Source organism: Enoplosus armatus, chromosome 1 (assembly GCF_043641665.1).
Source record: "Enoplosus armatus isolate fEnoArm2 chromosome 1, fEnoArm2.hap1, whole genome shotgun sequence".
Taxonomy (NCBI): Eukaryota; Metazoa; Chordata; class Actinopteri; order Centrarchiformes; family Enoplosidae; genus Enoplosus; species Enoplosus armatus.
In genome coordinates, this window is record NC_092180.1 from 25,684,466 (window position 1) to 25,701,424 (window position 16,959).

At 40.2% G+C, this 16,959-nt stretch overlaps 1 protein-coding gene across 1 annotated transcript in view; it reads right to left on the bottom strand.

The window, feature by feature from the left end:
- Nucleotides 1-15,712, bottom strand: part of cep89 (centrosomal protein 89) — a 52,462-nt gene extending 36,750 nt beyond the window's left edge. The window contains exons 1-14 of the mRNA XM_070909478.1: nucleotides 15,671-15,712; nucleotides 15,167-15,273; nucleotides 14,270-14,416; nucleotides 13,898-14,090; nucleotides 12,122-12,173; nucleotides 11,203-11,310; nucleotides 9,808-10,083; nucleotides 8,906-9,048; nucleotides 7,703-7,753; nucleotides 5,228-5,311; nucleotides 3,733-3,836; nucleotides 2,771-2,886; nucleotides 1,770-1,950; nucleotides 1,031-1,198 (exon numbers count right to left, since the gene is read on the bottom strand). Coding sequence (XP_070765579.1) covers nucleotides 1,031-1,198; nucleotides 1,770-1,950; nucleotides 2,771-2,886; nucleotides 3,733-3,836; nucleotides 5,228-5,311; nucleotides 7,703-7,753; nucleotides 8,906-9,048; nucleotides 9,808-10,083; nucleotides 11,203-11,310; nucleotides 12,122-12,173; nucleotides 13,898-14,090; nucleotides 14,270-14,416; nucleotides 15,167-15,273; nucleotides 15,671-15,712 — 1,772 coding nt within the window. The remainder of the gene's footprint in view (nucleotides 1-1,030; nucleotides 1,199-1,769; nucleotides 1,951-2,770; nucleotides 2,887-3,732; nucleotides 3,837-5,227; nucleotides 5,312-7,702; nucleotides 7,754-8,905; nucleotides 9,049-9,807; nucleotides 10,084-11,202; nucleotides 11,311-12,121; nucleotides 12,174-13,897; nucleotides 14,091-14,269; nucleotides 14,417-15,166; nucleotides 15,274-15,670) is intronic.
- Between the last annotated feature and the right edge of the window lie 1,247 nt (nucleotides 15,713-16,959).

Consider the following 16,959-nt stretch of genomic DNA (forward strand, 5'->3'; position numbering starts at 1 on the left):
TGACAATCTTCACACTTCAGAATGAGAAAGTCCACATTAATCTCAGCTCAGGTCTACGGGGAGCAGAGGAAGGTTCCAGAGACCAGAACAGATTTTAGAACAGCTGTTATCCCTGACAAAAAATAAATTGTGCACTATAGGAAAATAACCTGATCTGAACTAAATCTCAGTTTTAAATGTCTTTTAAATCCCACTGGCTTTCTTTCCCACTTCTATCAAATATAACCCAAGCAGTTACAGCTATGATTCTGCTTTATCCATCACATCCCAGTGCCCCTCTCTATTACAATTAATATGCAATGCTTCCGGTGCTACTCTTGTCTTGTTTATCTGCTACAAATCAATTGTAATCAATTGTCTCTTTCTTGTTCACATTTCACAAAAAGAGAAAAGAACTGTGTCCCACTTCTTGCAGAGAAAGAAATACTTGATAAAACTGTACTGAGGTGAAGTCTTGGCAAACCTGCTGGAAAGAAGATAATGAGGAGCCCTGTCATTTGGCATGTGTAAATGCGGTTGAAAAGCCACTCAGGCAACTTCGGCTTATGTCTGTAGAGCACGTTAAATAATCCTCTCTCACTACGACTTCCATGATCATTTTGATTGTGCTTTTTGGGTGGAGTGAAGAAGCCAACTCAGACCTTACTGCAGGACAAACTTGCGGTGCTAATCAGTGGCTTAAAAGCTATTTGATTCGATTCAGTGGTTGGCAATTTGACTTATGTTTTTTTTTCCCTTCTTAATTCAATTACATTTTCTCAGTCACACTTTGATTCAGTAATTATTAGCCACAATTGTACCAACCATTAAAGGCCCTGCACACCCAAACAGGTGTTTTTATCTTATACTGGCTGACTGCACCTGACATGCAGTAACTACAGTCTAAGGAGGTGTTTATTATGGATAAGATACTGGGCCCAACAGTGTCAAACACTTCTTTAAGAAGACGTGATGGAATTGTGGCCAAGTGGCATGTCACAGGCTTTATGTGTAAGATAACATCAGACAAAGAAAGCAGTATATGAAGCACCTGTTGGCTTGTTTGGTGAGCTCCAGCTCAGCCTCTACTCTCTTTATGTCAGCAGTCAGGTTGGCTTTGTCCAGAGCCAGACTCCTGTTCTCCTCCTGCAGGCTGGACAATCTGAGAAGCAACCCGTCCATCTCACTCTTATTCCTACTCTCCTGCTGCTCCAGTTGCCTGAGAACCAAGAGCAGATTGTACAGCACATTAAATATCTAGTACACGGTGAACACTTTCCAACAAAGTATCCATCACTTCATAATGAACCAACCTACAAGTTTTATTAATCCTGCTGCATCCCTATACTACTCATTTTGATTGACTTGTGGAAATCTCAGTTTTAAATGCCTTTTAAATCCCACTGGCTTTCTTTCCCACCTCTATCAAATATAACTTACTTAGCAGTTACAGCTATGATTCTGCTTTATCCATCACATCCCATTGCCCCTCTCTATTGCAATTAATACGCAATGCTTCAGGTGCTACTCTTGTCTGCTCTTCTTCTTGTTTTATCTGCTACAAATTGCTGAATAAGCTGAACTAAAACTGAATTGAGGTGAACTCTTGGCAAACCTGCTGGAAAGAAGATAATTAGGAGCCCTGTCATTTGGCATTTTTGGACGGGAATAAGGGAGAATGTGTGTCACTAATACAGATGTTCAATGTTCAGTTCTTCTCTTTCTTGTTCACATTTAACAAAAAAATAAGAATAAGAACTGTGTCCAACTTCTTGCAGAGAAAGAAATACCGTCTGAGTTTCCCAGAAATGCTGCAGTGTTCGTCCCAGGTGACGGCATCCATCAGGCGGGCCTGCAGCACTTGTACCTCTCTCAAATTTTTCTGCCCCTCCCTCTTACTCTCTTCCAGGTCCTCCTGCAAACGCTGCTTTTCCACCTCTAACAACATAAGTTGCTTAGACACCTTGGAAACTGCAGAGGGAAGACAGGGGGAAGAGAGGGAACTAAAATGGAGTAATATAAACAAACAAACAAATGAAAGAAACAGAGTAAAGGATGCAGGGACGCAGTGAAAGAGAATTATGCTAAAGGTTTCAAGTTTCCTTTTGGTTTGGATTTCAAGATTTTCTCTTCATTCAATTTTTACACTGAAGGCCCTGTTTTCATGGTGGCGCAACGACCGGCCGCTTGGTATTTTCCTGACCATTAAATTCGCTTTTCTCATCTGTGTGGTATTCCGGCATCCAGCACAGAGTGTATGGTGCACAGGTGAGGTCATTCAAATGAGGCAGCGCAAAGCGAGTTGGTGGTATTTTGGTGGTAAAATGTGTCCAAGACATTGTGCTGAGAATGGACATCTCAGAACCACATCTTGTTCACTCACTCCGCTGCCTCTTACATTACCTGTTGTCCACAGCTGCTGTGTACAGTATGAAAAGCTTCTCCTTCAGTTCATTGATAGATCTGCAGCATCCAATTGGAGAAGTGCTGCGCCAGAGCACATTTTAAGATATGACGTAACCATTTACAACATGAAATACTGTAGAACTATGACTGAAATAGCGTCCGATTGATGCAATCATATAAACTTTTTCCCCAATCTTATTTGCTTGATTCATTGTTGTATTAATTAACTGCCTTTTAGCTATTGTGTGATTGGCACAGTTGTTTCAGAGCAATGAGACCAGTGATGTGACTGGCTGTGAGTGTATTTATTTATCACCACACCTTCCCATCTGTATTCACCTTCACCCAGCTGTCTAAAATAGGGCCCTTAGTCTTCAGAATGTACCTTCAGAATGGTGTCTGCTGTGGCTGGCCTTGGCCTTAACATGCTGAGCCTCGAGCTGATCAATCAGTACCCGGTTCTCCTGCAAAACCAGGAAGGCCTGTTGTTGTAGTTGATGACTTAAAGAGAAAGAAAGAGAGAGAGAGATTATGTCTATAATAAAGCAGAACACAAAGCAGATATGGTAATGTAACATATTTATTGAATCATTTTTACTTTAAAAGCTATATATATATACAGTATACATATATATATGTATATACACACACAAGGATGTTTTCATATTGACCCATTTCATACTGATCTTAAATCTTAAGATGTGGATGTAGAGGTATGATTCTGTGACATCACAACTAGTTTGGAAGCCAGTTGTGATAATACCAAACTTGTGTAAGTGTAATTTGAAAACCAGAAGCCTCCAGTGCACATACACTGACAATGGACTTGAAGTAGGAGACATCTTGTGTCTACTGTTCAACTTTTGAAATGCACTAAATGTAAATGTATGCAAATGTATTAAGCATCAAGACACACAACAATGAATGTCTTCACATTGTTCTCGGGTTGTTACAACTACAGTATATTAGAGTAACAATTTAAAACTTCTTAAACTTTTAAACTTTCTCAAATTGCTGCTGATTCATGTAAAAGTGAGTGCAATTATCGGACTTCTCAGAGCTACTTGCATTGAGTTTGTAAGTTTGTCAGTGTCAGCAACATTACACGCAAGAGTGATCATGAATGAAAGAGTAGTGATGGGGAAGATATAGGATCACAGAAGTTTTACCACTTTTATTTTACGTAATATAAGCTTAATAACAGACCCGGAGACAGGCAAGCAGCAGTGCAGAAGAGAATAAAGGTGGTATTTAATTTTCACTGCATCAGGGGAATGAAAGGTGACGGCCAAGCAAGTGCTGACAGTGCTGAACCAATACACACACACAGAGTATATTTCTTCTTACCAGTCCTTCTGGCTGACCCCTCCGATCTTTGCAATTTCATCATGGAGTCTCTCATTTTCTTTGATCACCTCTTCTACATGAACATGCAACCTCTTCACCTCCTCCTGTGGCAAGCAGACAAAGACACATGAGGACCTCTGATTTCATGGATGCAAGATAAGAAGTTTTTAATTGGAGACAGTAAAAAATACTCTGTTTCCAGCCCTCTGCCTAGGATTAAAGAGACTTGACAGCGACTAAAGCTGGGTGCAGCAGTTCTCCAGGGTCCTGTACCATGAAGCGTGGGTTAGCCAGCTATCTTTGGGTTTAACTCAGTGTTTTTTTTCAGTATCACGAAGCCAGCTCACCATGGTAACCTGCATGGCTAACCGGCTCCGCAGCAGGTCAACTTAAGAGGATCAGATCAAAATGTGTCAACAACCCTCCTACTGACCAATCAGCTTATTGGACAAACTCATCATTCCTACAGGATCCTGACATGGACTAAAGTACTGACTTTACAATAAATTGACCAATAAACTAATAAAGAGCCATTGATATTTTTATAGATCAGGCCTTTCCATTTCCACTTAGAAAGACAGCATCCAAAAAACAGAGGGACAGTTTATGGCACTAATATACATGACGATTAGAGTTTCTTTTACATTCTTATTTAATCACTGCAGCTCAGAATTATATGACTTTGTGATGACTGAAAATAAAAACTATACTCTCTCGTGTCATCTACTACAAAAATAATCCACACACAGTTAATTAGCTTCTATGATTATAATTGGAATATCTCAGTCAGAAAGACCTCATCAGTCATTAACTACTTTTCTTCTCCTCTCGCCTCTCCTCTCTGCTTTGCATTACATTACATTCATAATGTGCATCGCATATTCATAATAGTTTGTTCATCATCATCATCAAAAAAGAAATACTGTACTTAAACACATATATAATAATATATAATAATTCTTACACTTTTACATTTATAGCCTAAGCCTTACTTTTTAATTTTTAATTTTTTTTTTTACTTGAAAATCACTTTTTGCTGTCACTATAACTGAATTTTCCTGCGGGTATCACAGTTTCATCTCATATCACATACAGTACTCCACTCATGGTTCTGATGATGTTGCTTGTAATCAACAACTCTGCCTCTTTCACATGAACATGCTCGTAGCTGGATTGGAAAACCCGGAATTAACGTTAGGCTCAATGAAGCCAGGTAACCCAAAGAGAGTCAGACTAATTTGAGCTTCATGGTGCACGCCCCTGTTCAATGTGGAACTCGATCACCACCATGCACCATGAGTCTCATTACTAGACTGTCACTGAATGATTTTTGATGCCTTTTTGTCTGATAATTACACATTTTTTCGGAAATGTGGAATATTTTGGATCTCTAATCTATCCACCATCTAACATAGTCAGCTTTCCTTCATTTTCTTTTGACAGTTGAAGTAACCTATTATTATCAAACCATGACAGAAACTCACACACACTTTACCTCAGTGGTTTGCAGAAGTGCATCCTTCTCGTTCATCCTGTCTTCATAGGCCAGCAGCAGAGGAGATAAATACTTCATCTCCAGCTACAAACAAGGAAAAAGAGCCAAAAGCCATGAATCTATTCCCATATACTGTATCTCACAATGTCAACACTTGAGTCCCACTGCAGCTCTCTGTGACAATGACATCCCAAGATATCTACTGTAGTTCACAATGACTTCACTAGAGTTCTACTGTGGCTCTCACTGGCATCATGAGAATTCTACTGTAGCTCTCAGTGACATCAGTATTGTTCTGATGTAGCTCTCAGTGACATCACTAGAGTTCTACTGTAGCTCTCAGTGACATCACTATTGTTCTGATGTAGCTCTCAGTGACAACACTAGAGTTCTACTGTAGCTCTCAGTGACATCACTATTGTTCAGATGTAGCTCTCAGTGACATCACTATTGTTCTGATGTAGCTCTCAGTGACATCACTATGTTCTAATGTTGCTCACAGTGACATCACTATTGTTCTTATGTAGTTCTCAGTGACATCACTCTTGTTCTGATGTAGCTCTAAGTGACATCACTATTGTTCTAATGTTGCTCTCAATGACATCACTAGAGTTCTAATGTTGCTCTCAATGACATCACTAGAGTTCTACTGTAGCTCTCAGTGACATCAGTATTGTTCTGATGTAGCTCTCAGTGACATCACTAGAGTTCTACTGTAGCTCTCGGTGACATCACTATTGTTCTAATGCTGCTCTCAGTGACATCACTCTTGTTCTGATGTAGCTGTCAGTGACATCACTCTTGTTCTGATGTAGCTCTCAGTGACATCAGTATTGTTCTGATGTAGCTCTCAGTGACATCACTCTTGTTCTGATGTAGCTCTCAGTGACATCACTGGAGTTCTACTGTAGCTCTCAGTGACATCACTAGAGTTCTACTGTAGCTCTCAGTGACATCACTATTGTTCTGATGTAGCTCTCAGTGACAACACTAGAGTTCTACTGTAGCTCTCAGTGACATCACTATTGTTCAGATGTAGCTCTCAGTGACATCACTATTGGTCTGATGTAGCTCTCAGTGACATCACTATGTTCTAATGTTGCTCTCAGTGACATCACTATTGTTCTGATGTAGTTCTCAGTGACATCACTCTTGTTCTGATGTAGCTCTAAGTGACATCACTATTGTTCTAATGTTGCTCTCAATGACATCACTAGAGTTCTAATGTTGCTCTCAATGACATCACTAGAGTTCTACTGTAGCTCTCAGTGACATCAGTATTGTTCTGATGTAGCTCTCAGTGACATCACTAGAGTTCTACTGTAGCTCTCTGTGACATCACTATTGTTCTAATGCTGCTCTCAGTGACATCACTCTTGTTCTGATGTAGCTGTCAGTGACATCACTCTTGTTCTGATGTAGCTCTCAGTGACATCAGTATTGTTCTGATGTAGCTCTCAGTGACATCACTCTTGTTCTGATGTAGCTCTCAGTGACATCACTAGAGTTCTAATGTTGCTCTCAATGACATCACTAGAGTTCTACTGTAGCTCTCAGTGACATCAGTATTGTTCTGATGTAGCTCTCAGTGACATCACTGGAGTTCTACTGTAGCTCTCAGTGACATCAGTATTGTTCTGATGTAGCTCTCAGTGACATCACTAGAGTTCTACTGTAGCTCTCAGTGACATCACTAGAGTTCTACTGTAGCTCTCAGTGACATCAGTATTGTTCTGATGTAGCTTTCAGTGACATCACTATTGTTCTGATGTAGCTTTCAGTGACATCACTATTGTTCTGATGTAGCTCTCAGTGACATCACTCTTGTTCTGATGTAGCTCTCAGTGACATCACTGGAGTTCTACTGTAGCTCTCAGTGACATCACTAGTGTTCTAAGGTAGCTCTAAGTGACGTCAATTGTATTCTACTGCAGCTCACAGTGACATGAATGACAATGGAATAATCAGGCTTGTGCTACAATGACATCACTGGAGTACAACTGTAGCTCACAATGATATCACTAGAACTCTACTGTTGCTCACAATTACAACACTATACCAGGTGCAAATGGGAAATATTTTCTTGATCTATTCAGCAGGTGTCCAGTCATTGTGGACAGATCGTGAACAACCTGGCTTTCTAATTTGGTCAGTTGAGAGATAAAGCACACTCTCTTCCTTGTGCAAAATTTTAGTGAACCTGTGTCTGAGCTTCCAAATTATCAGACCGTTTATGTGTCAGCAGACTGCGCATGTATGATTTCACATGTTAAATTAATTTTATGAGGTAGAAATAAAGATGGAAAAGACCAGCCACATTCATCTGCTGACCAAACGTTCTTAAATGAGATTATCATTCAGCTGTATTTTAAAAAATTACTTGCCTATTAAACTAGCAGACTATTAACCAGCCATAAGGTTAGACTACTGGCCATATTAAAGTAAGGTACTGTACAGCTACATATGGATACTGACCAGCCAGGGAGGAGGAGACCCTGTCTTTGGCAAGCCACTGATTCTGGAACTCTGGATGAGAAAGAGAAAGAAAATAAAGTTAGTCATCATACTATCATAGCCATAGTTAATATGGCCACTTTAAATGCTGTCCTTCACACAAAGTAAATACATAAAAATATGTTGATAGAACCAGAGGATTCAAATCTAGTATAGAATACAGTATATAACTACACCAGATCTGGAACAATTTAGGTTAGACAGACAAAGTTAAATCCCAGCTTGGCTACTCAACTTAAGCCTTATCCTATCTTTTATTACTGCATTATTCTACTATAAAATGACTTCACAGTCTTTTCCTTTATCTCTTCCTTTCACAAGCCACAGTTCATCTGTCAGTAATGAGGCTAGCAGCTACAGAGGAAGCAAACTGGTAGTGATGAGAAAAGGAGATGTCTTGGTGTGAAGACATAGCATGAGGTAGCTATAATTAAAACCACCAGACCAGCTTTCTTCTGCCGTGTAAAACACACAACAACCCAGACTGGAACAAAAAACTCCTTTACTGCAACAAATCAGATGGAAAGACAGACAAAGAGAAAACCGTATTTCACTCAGCTGGGTTCTTGTTCAAAGGCGGATTTCTATTACAAAGACTTGGTTACCAAGAAATGTTTTTTCAGTGCTAAAGCTGTGACAATAAAGTGATGCACTGGTAATAGATTCTGTATAAAAGCTGATTAAATTAGATTGAGGGGGGAGGTGATAAAAGGATTACAGTACAGAATAAAATGAAATTTCTCCTGTTGGTGAACAGAGCAGAGGAGGAGAGTACTATAGAACACATACACCTGTTTTCATTTATTCTGGCAACTTAAACTGGAGTGAGACAGGCTGATTGATAAGAGAAATGTTCCTGGTGCAATTCCCTGACAGTAGGGACTCTACAGGTACGCTTTTTAAGGCTGGCTACATTAGCCTTCTCACAAGATTCTCTTGAGCAAGGCATGAGCCCATAACTATTTCATGGGGGCTACTATCTGGTTACAGGAGGCCTCATTCATGAATTGTCAATTTGAGATTCATGAATGTGTTTCCACAAAAAAATGCTCATAATATTTCTGTACCAAAAACACTGAAGAGAGTCAAACATAAGAACTTCAGCAAGATACAAGATGAGGTACTGCTGAAAAAGCAGAGGTGTCATCTTGTAGATTGTCATACCTCCTGTTTGGACAATGGTCTGAAGCGGGTTTGATAGCGGCTCAGCTCCACATTCAGACGGTGAACTGTCAATTTGAGGGCGTCGTTTTCATCCACCAGCTCCTGAGCATGTTGCCTCAAATTCTGTAGCTCTGCCTGGCTGCCTGTCAGCACAGGACATCAGGTTATAAATATTTTGGGTACATTAAATAATTATTCAGAATGCCATGATAGTTAAATAAAATGCATTAAAATAATTAATACATCTCTAATAATTGCAATAAATCACAAACAAGAAGTGTCAAAGTCAAGGGCTAAGTGGCCTTACAATATTCAATACAATAGCCATATTCATTATTATAGTTTCAGGAGGAAGGAACAGGAGCGGACTGGTGTCTAAACTAAAGAAGACTATTGTATATGTCAGGGTGACTTAGTTTGGTCTTTCTTCAACATGGACCTCAACCTGAGTGAGGAAAACACACTTTTACCTAGCAGAGAACGACAATAGAGCTCCATGCTTTTCCATGCTGCTTCTTCCTTCCCACCAGGAGGTCAGAGCCTCTAACACCAAGCCAGCCTGCTACCCATTTAAACTGCCAACTCTCCATCCTCCTTTGAACTGTTTTTCTGTGCTTTTTTCTGTGTTTATTCCCTCACCCTCTTCTTCTCATCATGCTCAGGAGGTGCTGTGGAGCTCAGGGATCAGAGCCCTATCTACTCACAGCACTATCTCCAGCTCCCTCCTTTCACCGCTGCACATGCATCTATCTGTTGTGGCTCATTCCCTCTCTGTCTTTGTCATTTCCTTCATCCCTTTTGCCCTGTTCACTCCATCTTTCACTCTATTGGTTCTCTTTCTCCCTCTCCTCATTCTCTTCTTTCTGTCCCTCTGTATATCTTCAGTGGAACCTCCACTCTACCTGCAGATGACCTCAGGTTTGACGAGGCTTGGTTGTGACTGATCTCCTGTTCCAGCCGTTGCAGTCTCTCCTCCAGTAGCTTTTGTTGATCTACCATCCTTGCATTCTTCTCTGGCAGGGCCCGCAGTACCTCCCTCTGCACCTCCCTCTGCACCTCCTTCTTCACCTCACTGTACACCTTGCTGGGCTCTGGAGACTCTGGGGAGAGCTGGGTGGGGTGGTTTTTGGCTTGGCTGGGTTGGCTTGGGTGGTCGGTGGTTAGGATGGGTAGCACGGCTGAAATAAGAAAGGTGAATACTTTTTACTACAAAAGATGTAGACTCAATACACAATACATTTATATTAAATGAGTGACTCGACAGTCACTTGGGCAATCTCTTGGACTATATTAAGTGACTAAAACTAACAACTGTATTAGAATACACTGTTAGTAATAACATAACTAACATAGGGTTTATCATGGAATAGTGTGGTATAGTGTTGGATATACAGAAATCAGGAACACAACCATCACAAGAACAAAGTGGAAAATGAAAGGAATAAGGGAGAGAGCAAGATAACATGCCTTTCTTATTTCAGATGAGAAATCTTGTAGCATGAAAGCTCATAGAAACAAACACTCAGTGGTATGCAGAGCACCCTAGCAATATACACGCTTTCATTTTAGGGAGCATGTTGTATTTCACCTTAAATGCTGCTGAAGCCATTCTCATTTGGGGCTTTAAACTTAAAATAGCAAGCTATGCAGATGCCCTCAAATGGGCATAGAACATGATACATGCTTGCTACGACAGTAAATAATACAACTGAATATACCTTGCTTATACTAACATAACAAAGGGTACTACAGATACAGACTATAATTCCCATCAGAAAATACTGGTCTGTCGTGACATCTTTAGCACAAAGGGGGCAGCACGACCAGTCGACAGCAGCGTGTGGCAGAGAGCAGTGTGACCAGTCAACGGTGGCATAAGCTAGGTAGAAACTAATGACACAGTACGTATGTATTACATGTTTATTTTGCCTGATCTAAAGCAAGCCTTGTTGCTTTTACTGATATACTGTAAATCAAAAGCTGGCTAATCCCCCCCACCACCCCTACACTTACACTACACTTATTTGACAGATTGCACAGAGGTGTGTGTACGGTTTAACTCTGAACTTAATGACAGTACCTATAGTGAGTGGACTGGTGAGAGCCAGCAGCTGTCTGTGTAGGGTGGATTACAGGACGAGGACGGGAGAAGCAAAGTGGATTGGCTCTCTTTTAAGTTCAACATACAGAGCGGGGGGACTACATAAATCGAGTTCTTATTCATCAAGTATTCAGCAAAACAAATAATATAAGTCAGCATGACAAGCAGACTCACAGCAGGCTACTTTAGGACTTACAAGGCACATCTCCTCTTTGACTTCCAGGGCTCTTCCTGAAAGAGGCTTTCTTCTTGGAAGAATCAAAACTGGCTTCAGGAGACTGGACACTGGTTTCCTCAGAGAAATCTGAGAGATAAAAAAAATCCTACAATCATTAAATTAATACACTTGCAGAAGTAGTACTGGATCCTGTGTGCTTTAATATATAACAACATTTTTAGCATGAACCGCATATTGTTCTGTAAAAGTGACTTCCTCCACAGCTTGCATGGCCTGCATGCACAATTTAGTGATAAAGGTAAGAGCATTTCAGGGACACCTAAAACATTTTAATTTAGCGTTGCCAAAGGCCTGAGGCCAGCTCTGGTAATAACAACTATAATGAGGCTTTCAGTTTAGCTCTAATGATGTAAGGCTACATAATGGCTGTTATGAAACTAAATGCTGGTTGAATAAGAGCTGTATCTTCTTCCCCCGTTATGGGCTGAGGAGGAGTCATGTGTAGTGCAGCTGAGTCTCTCTCCCTTCTTTCCTTTTTCTTTGTATGGGAGAACATTGTAAAATAAATACATCTCTGATAGGTTTAGTGGAGGTACATCAAACTTGTTTTATTACAGAGCTCCAAAGCTTTGTTTTTCTGAATTTCAAGTCACACAGAGTCTACTTCATTAGAGTTGATTCTGTCAGTTAACAATTAATAATTATAAGTATTCCAACTACTCCTTATACTACTGGTATTGATATTGCCATCTATTTACTGACTACCAACACAATATTGTTTGTTGAAATTAATGTTACCACCCCCCCTTTCACATCAGTGCTTACAACCAGTAGCTTTAATGCTTTTAATGTAAATGTAATATGTAAACTGAGTGGATCCTAACGACAAAAAAGTCATACTCTGTCCACCCATCTCCCATTAGGGTAAAGTCAGTACCTGGAGAAGACACTCTTCTGCCAGACATCTGAGTCGGCTGGGGTGTACTGGTCTGGAAGACAGACAGGCAAAACAAACAGACAGTCAGTGAGACAGATAAGTCTTCTCAAAAAGGTTTTGAGAAGAAAAGAAAGGCCCGCTGCCTGGATTTTCTTTTGTGCAAGGCTATTTCAGAGACCAGTGTATTTGTGCCCGTTGTCAAAATGTGGACAATAAGATCTTGTCAGTGCCTTAATTGCTGCAAACCTTCATTGGACACATTAAAGCAACGTGAATGAGGCACAGTCATGAGTTCAGTGTTCAGGGAAGACTTACAGTTGAAACAGAAGAGGAAGAAACAAGCAAAGAAATACATGAATGTGGAAGACTGTCAACTGCTCTGTAACATACTGAAACCTGTTTATTTCCACAATTATAAGTTTAATGGCAAGAGGCACAACTATCACATGATTATAAAATAAACTATATTCATATACATTCATTTATACCTAGCTAAAATGGACGCAGTGCAATAAATCCTCCTTCATGAAGGTTATAATGTTCTTGTTTAAACGGTTTTAGAGAGGTGTTGATTCAACTGTATGGTCATTTTGGAGGCTGCAGTTTGTGGTACTGTTGAACTGTAGGTGGACAAAATAATAGAAACACCTGTTAGTTTTTGCTAGTAAACTGGCAACTGAGTGTATTAGTAATCAAGTGCTGTACAGTGAATTTCTCACAATAACTCACATCCTCACCCTGAATGATGAAGAAGGCAGCTGATGGATGTGGCTGTCTGGTTACGGCCCGGTAGATTTATGAGGGTATAGCCTGATGTTTCTTTGAGATTACATTTGTATGAGGGTACATCATCGTGTTAAAATACACTACATCGGCTACTATACTAGGTGCTCACTTTAGGTTATGGTACAAGGAATAGAAACACCATGTCCTATGTGTTGCGAAAATGTTTTCTACTAAGGGTTAGGGCTGTGGTGGAATAAAGCAGCAGGCAGCAAGACTGATGTGATAGTCTGGAAAGACAAACCGACAGGGGATAAATAGAGCCCACTGGGACAGTTATAGGTTGCAGTGTAGCAATATACAGGACAGGAACATGAATAGAACAATATCCCAAGAGCCTGTGATATCAGACTGTTGGGATATTGTCCTACATCCCGGTCAGTGACTACTACGAATCACAATTACAAAGTCAGTTTTCAACACTGCAAAATGACACAGAGGAACAATAGCCACAAGTCGTGATTCTGGAACAGTGAAAGTATATCTCAACAATGCAAACAAAGTCCTTAAAAGTGACTACTGAGCTGAACCAAAACCTGTAACAGCTTTAGCAAAAACTATAAAGATCCCTTCTCTACAGCACAAGACTCAATAGATATACATTGCCTTTATTCTGTGTACAACTGTGCCTACCAGTGGATCAGACTGGTATCACAATACCCACACTTTGCTTCAGAGACATCATAAACACAACCAAGTATAAAAAACTGTTTGAGAGATTAGTTATCCTCCCTCAACACACACATTCAAAATTTTCAAAGCAGATATTCTGACTTGTCATAGCAGGAAAATGTCTCAGTGGGCCATTCCAGTGCACACACAGGGCCCTGGACCTGGCTCACCTAAATGTAACGCATATCGTTATTAAGGTGATTAATTACACCTGTGCTGTTCCTGTTGTAACAACATCTTTTTAATTAGGATTAGCAACGCCGACACTCTAGTTGGAAACTTGTTGACACATAAGAGTGAGATCTTCCTGTAGAATCTCACCTTAAGTTTTAGTGGCAGGGCATAGACAGGTTCTGGGATTGAGCTATTCTCCTGTTGGTCCAGGGTCTGGTAAACATGTTCTTCCCTGTCCTCTTCATTCTCCCCCTCCTCTTCCTTGTCTTCCAACTCCTCCTCTGAGTGGTCAGGGGAGGACAGGCGTGGCCGGCTAACTAAATCTTCTGACCATCTGTCTCTGAGGAAGGCAAGAAAGTAATATCTTAAAGTAACAGTGGCCCAGGCCTATACTTTAAACATATAGTGAGAAACCAAAAATAAAATCGTTTTATGTCTATTTTTCAAGGTCACATGCAGTTAGAATCATTTCTCACAGAGCTTGTGATAACACTGGAGTATTTGCCAGGGGGAGTTTACCTGGTGTAAAGTGCTCTGCTGAAATTTGGCTCAGATATGAAGGACTCTGATTGGTCACTCTCAGAGAAAGACCTCGGTCGGGCAGGAGGGAGGGCCCACGTCTGTCCAGTGAGCGAAGAAGACAAGATGGCTGCTGCTAAGGCTGATCTGTAGATGTGCAGATGTAATTCACATGAGGAGAGACAGCCACTTTGTGTAATATAAGCACAAGAAATGCATGGTGCTTATCACATCAACTTTTCAAGTCACAGTTTATTATTTCTAATGTTGATATTGATGTGATACATTGTTAGAAAAAGGAAGCATCTCCATCAGTGTCCCTAAACGGGTTTGAGAGCGAACTACTCTATAATTAGGTTTCTGGTGAAGACAGAAAAATGTGTATGTGTAATAATGGTAACAGTCAAATAATTAAAACTCTTACAGGATGACACCAGAATTCAACTTTTTTACCATATTTCAATGATAAGTAATTGGCTGTGGACAACATGAAGACATGCATAGGCAAGACAAGATTATTTTTTGGGAGAAATGTAGAGGCATCAATTTGAGCAAATGGGTCAACAATCTGTTATAATCTAGCAACAAGATATTACTGGGGTATCTTGGAGAGAATATTGTCCATCAGTTACCCCTGAAAGACACTGCAATGTAGGGGACACAGAGGGGAAGAAGAAGTTGTGTTTCCTCTGAATTCATTCAGCAGTTGTGCACAAAGCCAGCAAGAACCTTTCACTACTGTAAATGAAGATGTGAATTTAACAAATGCGGATGATAATCATTTCCCATTGAAAGTCAACAGACCAAACATTACAAAATAGTGGTTTACAGTGTCAGAGGAAACACAGCTAAATGAGAGGAGGTTGGAGGTCGGAGGTGATGGAGGGTGTCAGGTACCTGGGTCTCTCAGGTGAGGGGTTTGGGCTGCGTGGGGGCGGGGTACGAGGCACAGCAGGCTTGGGAGCAATGGAGGCAGCAGGGATCAAACCAGGAGCTATATGTTTCTACACAGCACACATAGAGGAAGGTTAGGGAGAAGGTTAGCATCACATAGACATAAAACACATGAACACACAGAGAGGCTATAGGGTGAAAGGGGAAGGGTAGAAAGGATGACTACAAGTCACAGCAGTAGACTTTTTCTACTGGAATCACCACTGCTACTATCTATCACACCACAGTAGGTCAAGTATTCAGTGTTTTAATTTCGCTCCACAAAATGAATATCATACACCACAAGACGTATTAACGTTGCAAAACTGGTGTTACCAAACGTTAGCTGAAGGATTTCTGAAAATGTTTAACTGCTGCTAACGTTACCTTGATGTTAGCTATACGGGAAAAACATTTAGCTAGCAATAAGATATGGTTCATTTATTTTATAAAAGACGGGAAACTTACAAACTCCTTGTCTTTCTCCCTCCTGAAGCTGAATTTTAACATAGTGGAAAATGTGTTTTTTGAGCCTTGCTTTACTAGCTAAAGTTATTGTTTCAGTTTAGGCAAACAGCGTAATTCGTTTACAAATCATTCTTTCAGTCAAATAGCATCAGAAAGGTTCGCTTGTCATTGGTATATGCATCAAACTATCTGTCCCCTTTTACCCTAAAACGATAAAGGAAAGCTAACTATATTCAACAGGCTGGCTGCTAGCAGATTCCCCGTATCTAGACGCTTCACCACAAGCCGGCACCTCGCTACAAAGGAAGTGCTGATTGGCTAAAAGCGAGGAGAGAAGCCAATCAGTGACTGATGTAATTCACCTAGCAACGACGTCCTTACCGACCAGCGGCCATGCCAACAGGGGGCGATGTCGTTCCATTTAATGATGAACTGTCTCCTCCTGTCTCTCAGCACACAGGGCTGTTGGAAGAAAACATGTATTTTTCTTTCTTTCTTTATCAATAAAGCAGATATATTATTCATCGTGCATACAATATAATGCATACAATACATATTCAATTGAATGTGTCCCCTAAAATAAAAATATTGTTATTTGTTTAAAGTATACACACATATCACATTACTGACCATTCAAATGTCTATCTTCCATCCAGTCTATTATGACCCTAACATGTTTCTTATAGCTGCAAAACTTGCCATGCAAGCTAAAATAAAGATGTGGGGGCCTTTCAAACTTTCCTAAATATATCCATATTTATCACAGCTGACAACAGATGTTCCATCCATTCCATTATTCCATTATTATCCATCCATCCATCTAATTTCTATACCCACCGGTCCTGTACAGGGTTATTGTAATGATATACTTATATACTTATATATACATAAAACACAAATTTTCTTTTGGCCATAAATCAGCTGAGAATTTCACTGTGAGTTTTATTGAGAGCTGGCCTTTGCCCTAAGGAGTGGTGGAGGTATGAATCCTATGACCAAAGGTCAATAGATTTGGTTCCTGCAATATCAACTTCTCCTGTTAAAATAAATCTAAACACAGAAAAGAATTTGACCTTTGGGGGTTCATTTTCAAAGTTCAAAGCTATGAGAATCAACAGCTCTTTCATTTAGATAAAATGCCACACATAGTAACACTGTACTATAAATGAAGTAAAGAAAAACACAGAAGACAAGTACCCAGACATTGCACAGAGACTATGAATGGGTGAAGAAAGACCTCATGGGTAAAACTTAATCACATGGTGTTTCTCCTCTATTTCCATGATGGC